At 39.8% G+C, this 2,033-nt stretch overlaps 1 protein-coding gene across 1 annotated transcript; it reads right to left on the bottom strand.

Moving 5' to 3' along the window:
* Window positions 1-378: 378 nt before the first annotated feature.
* LOC139388458 (liver-expressed antimicrobial peptide 2-like) lies at window positions 379-1,747 on the bottom strand. The gene is made up of 3 exons (XM_071135124.1): window positions 1,548-1,747; window positions 1,274-1,440; window positions 379-1,172 (listed from the first exon to the last, which is right to left on the bottom strand). The coding sequence occupies exons 1-3, from the start codon at window positions 1,614-1,616 to the stop codon at window positions 1,133-1,135; spliced, it is 276 nt and encodes a 91-aa protein (XP_070991225.1). The 5' UTR covers window positions 1,617-1,747; the 3' UTR covers window positions 379-1,132.
* Window positions 1,748-2,033: the final 286 nt, after the last annotated feature.

The following is a 2,033-nucleotide window of genomic DNA, read 5'->3' on the forward strand; positions in this document are numbered from 1 at the left end:
AGCAGTTTGATTACTAAGGTCTTTGAAAATGGATACAGTAAAACAATTCTTACTACAACTTGTTGTAGTTTCACCATCGGATGAGAACGTGAAAGGGAAGCAAATGTCAGGGTTTAGGAAGGTGCGTTCTGGTCACTGTCTGCTTCTCTCAGACTAGTCCGTTTGTATTTTCTGTGTGCATTAGGCCTAGCCGCAGTGTATAACTGACTACTGCATCTTCAGCCGAATAGTTGTCATAAACAATAAAATAAAGTTCAATATAAAGTTATGAAGTTATTCATAAAAATGAACAAAAAGGCTACAAAACGTTGAAATATCTGTGCTGTGTCATCAGTAAGATATGAGCAGTCAAGTGAATAAACAAGAACATCAAAATTATCAGAAATGTACTTTTATTTTTGCAACTTTAAGTGTGTCTTCTCTTGTTAAACAATGTAAGTGTAGACAGGCACAGTACATTGATTCCTTTACAGTACGCTCTTATGCAAATATTTCACCCTTGCATTCATTTGTGCGCAAATCTTTGGTGTATTACCTTTTTCAAATACATCTGACATTTTGCCTCTTCGTTATACTACTTCTATAAAAATCACTACAAAGACATTAGACATGAGTAAGCAAGAATCGTTACAGTGCAGCACATGGATGAATGGTTCATATTCACTTCAGTACACACTTAACAGTGCATACTAAACATTTAAACTAAACCCCGTTGTATAGGATGTCAGTCTTCATGTAGGACATTTACAGCAATGTTTAATGGTGATCATTGTGTGGACCCCAAGAAGAATAGCTGCTGCTTTCGCAAACAGCTAATGGGGATAAAATACAAAATAAAATAAAAATAGTTTCAACGCTCTTGAGTTGTAGTATTATACAGTACATACTCAGAAATGGTAAGTTAAAGTGCTTTCAAGTACATGTGAGATCAATATACACCCAGTTGATAAAACCATTCCTCTAATTTCAAAATGTTTAATCTCTGGCCTACATTCAAAAAAACAGTTTGCAATCTGATAAGTTTCACCATGTCTGGGAAGATTCTTGACATGCTTGTTACGTAAATCAACTCCATTAGAACATTAGTCAATGTTCTCTGATTGGTGAGAAGAAACCTCTGGCTCCTCCACTTCTAGGAATGAACTGCCCCACTGAGGGCACAGTGGCCCCTTCTACACCAGGAGAGAAGTGACAGTCGATCAACATAAATGGGAAAACAAAACAATCAAAGAATAGCTCATCTATAAAGCCAAGGGAGTTAACTATATCTTACCTGCAGATTTGGGTGGAGCACTCAAAATGGTCTCGGCAGTAGGCCCCAGTGGGCTTGGTACCCATGAACCTCCACAGAGGGGTCATGCGGGTTCTCCGTTCCAGTAGCTTGGTGCCCTGCTGCAGACTCAGCCTTGAATCTTGGCTTCCTATTGGACTAGCACACACCTGCCATACAAAGTGTATATGTCAACAACATTTAGCATTACAGTTTCACTACTGGTTAAAGATGGTTAACAACACTATTCCAAAGAAAATGATCAAAAGTGCTTTACCTGATGCATAAGAATCAGAGCCACCAGACACACACCTTGTGTTGCTTTGCTGTGGTTTTGACCGTGCATGGTGAGATATACTCTGGAAAATTCGGTGAAAGGTGCTGGATGGCAGGCAGCTAGGTGTCTGTTTCTAACTAGCGTAGCAAACGTTATTTTGGAGAACTCCGCTTATATACCATCCCTCTCTCTCGCTCTCGCTCTCTCACTCTATCACTCTCTCTCTATCTCTCTCTCTCACACACACGCACACACGTTCACACACAGACATATATACACTCACTCACACACTCACACACACATACACACATGCCATGTCAAATATTTGACAATGGTAAAGATAAGATCTCCACTGTGGACCAGTAACTCTCTGATTGTAAACTGTCCTAGCACTGGGAGCTATGGCCAGAATGACATCAACTCTGCTGATATCTTGGGCACCTCTAGGAAACTCCTTCTGTTGATAATGACAAGTCCATAACCTCA

The sequence above is a fragment of the Oncorhynchus clarkii genome, chromosome 29, assembly GCF_045791955.1.
Source record: "Oncorhynchus clarkii lewisi isolate Uvic-CL-2024 chromosome 29, UVic_Ocla_1.0, whole genome shotgun sequence".
NCBI lineage: Eukaryota > Metazoa > Chordata > Actinopteri > Salmoniformes > Salmonidae > Oncorhynchus > Oncorhynchus clarkii.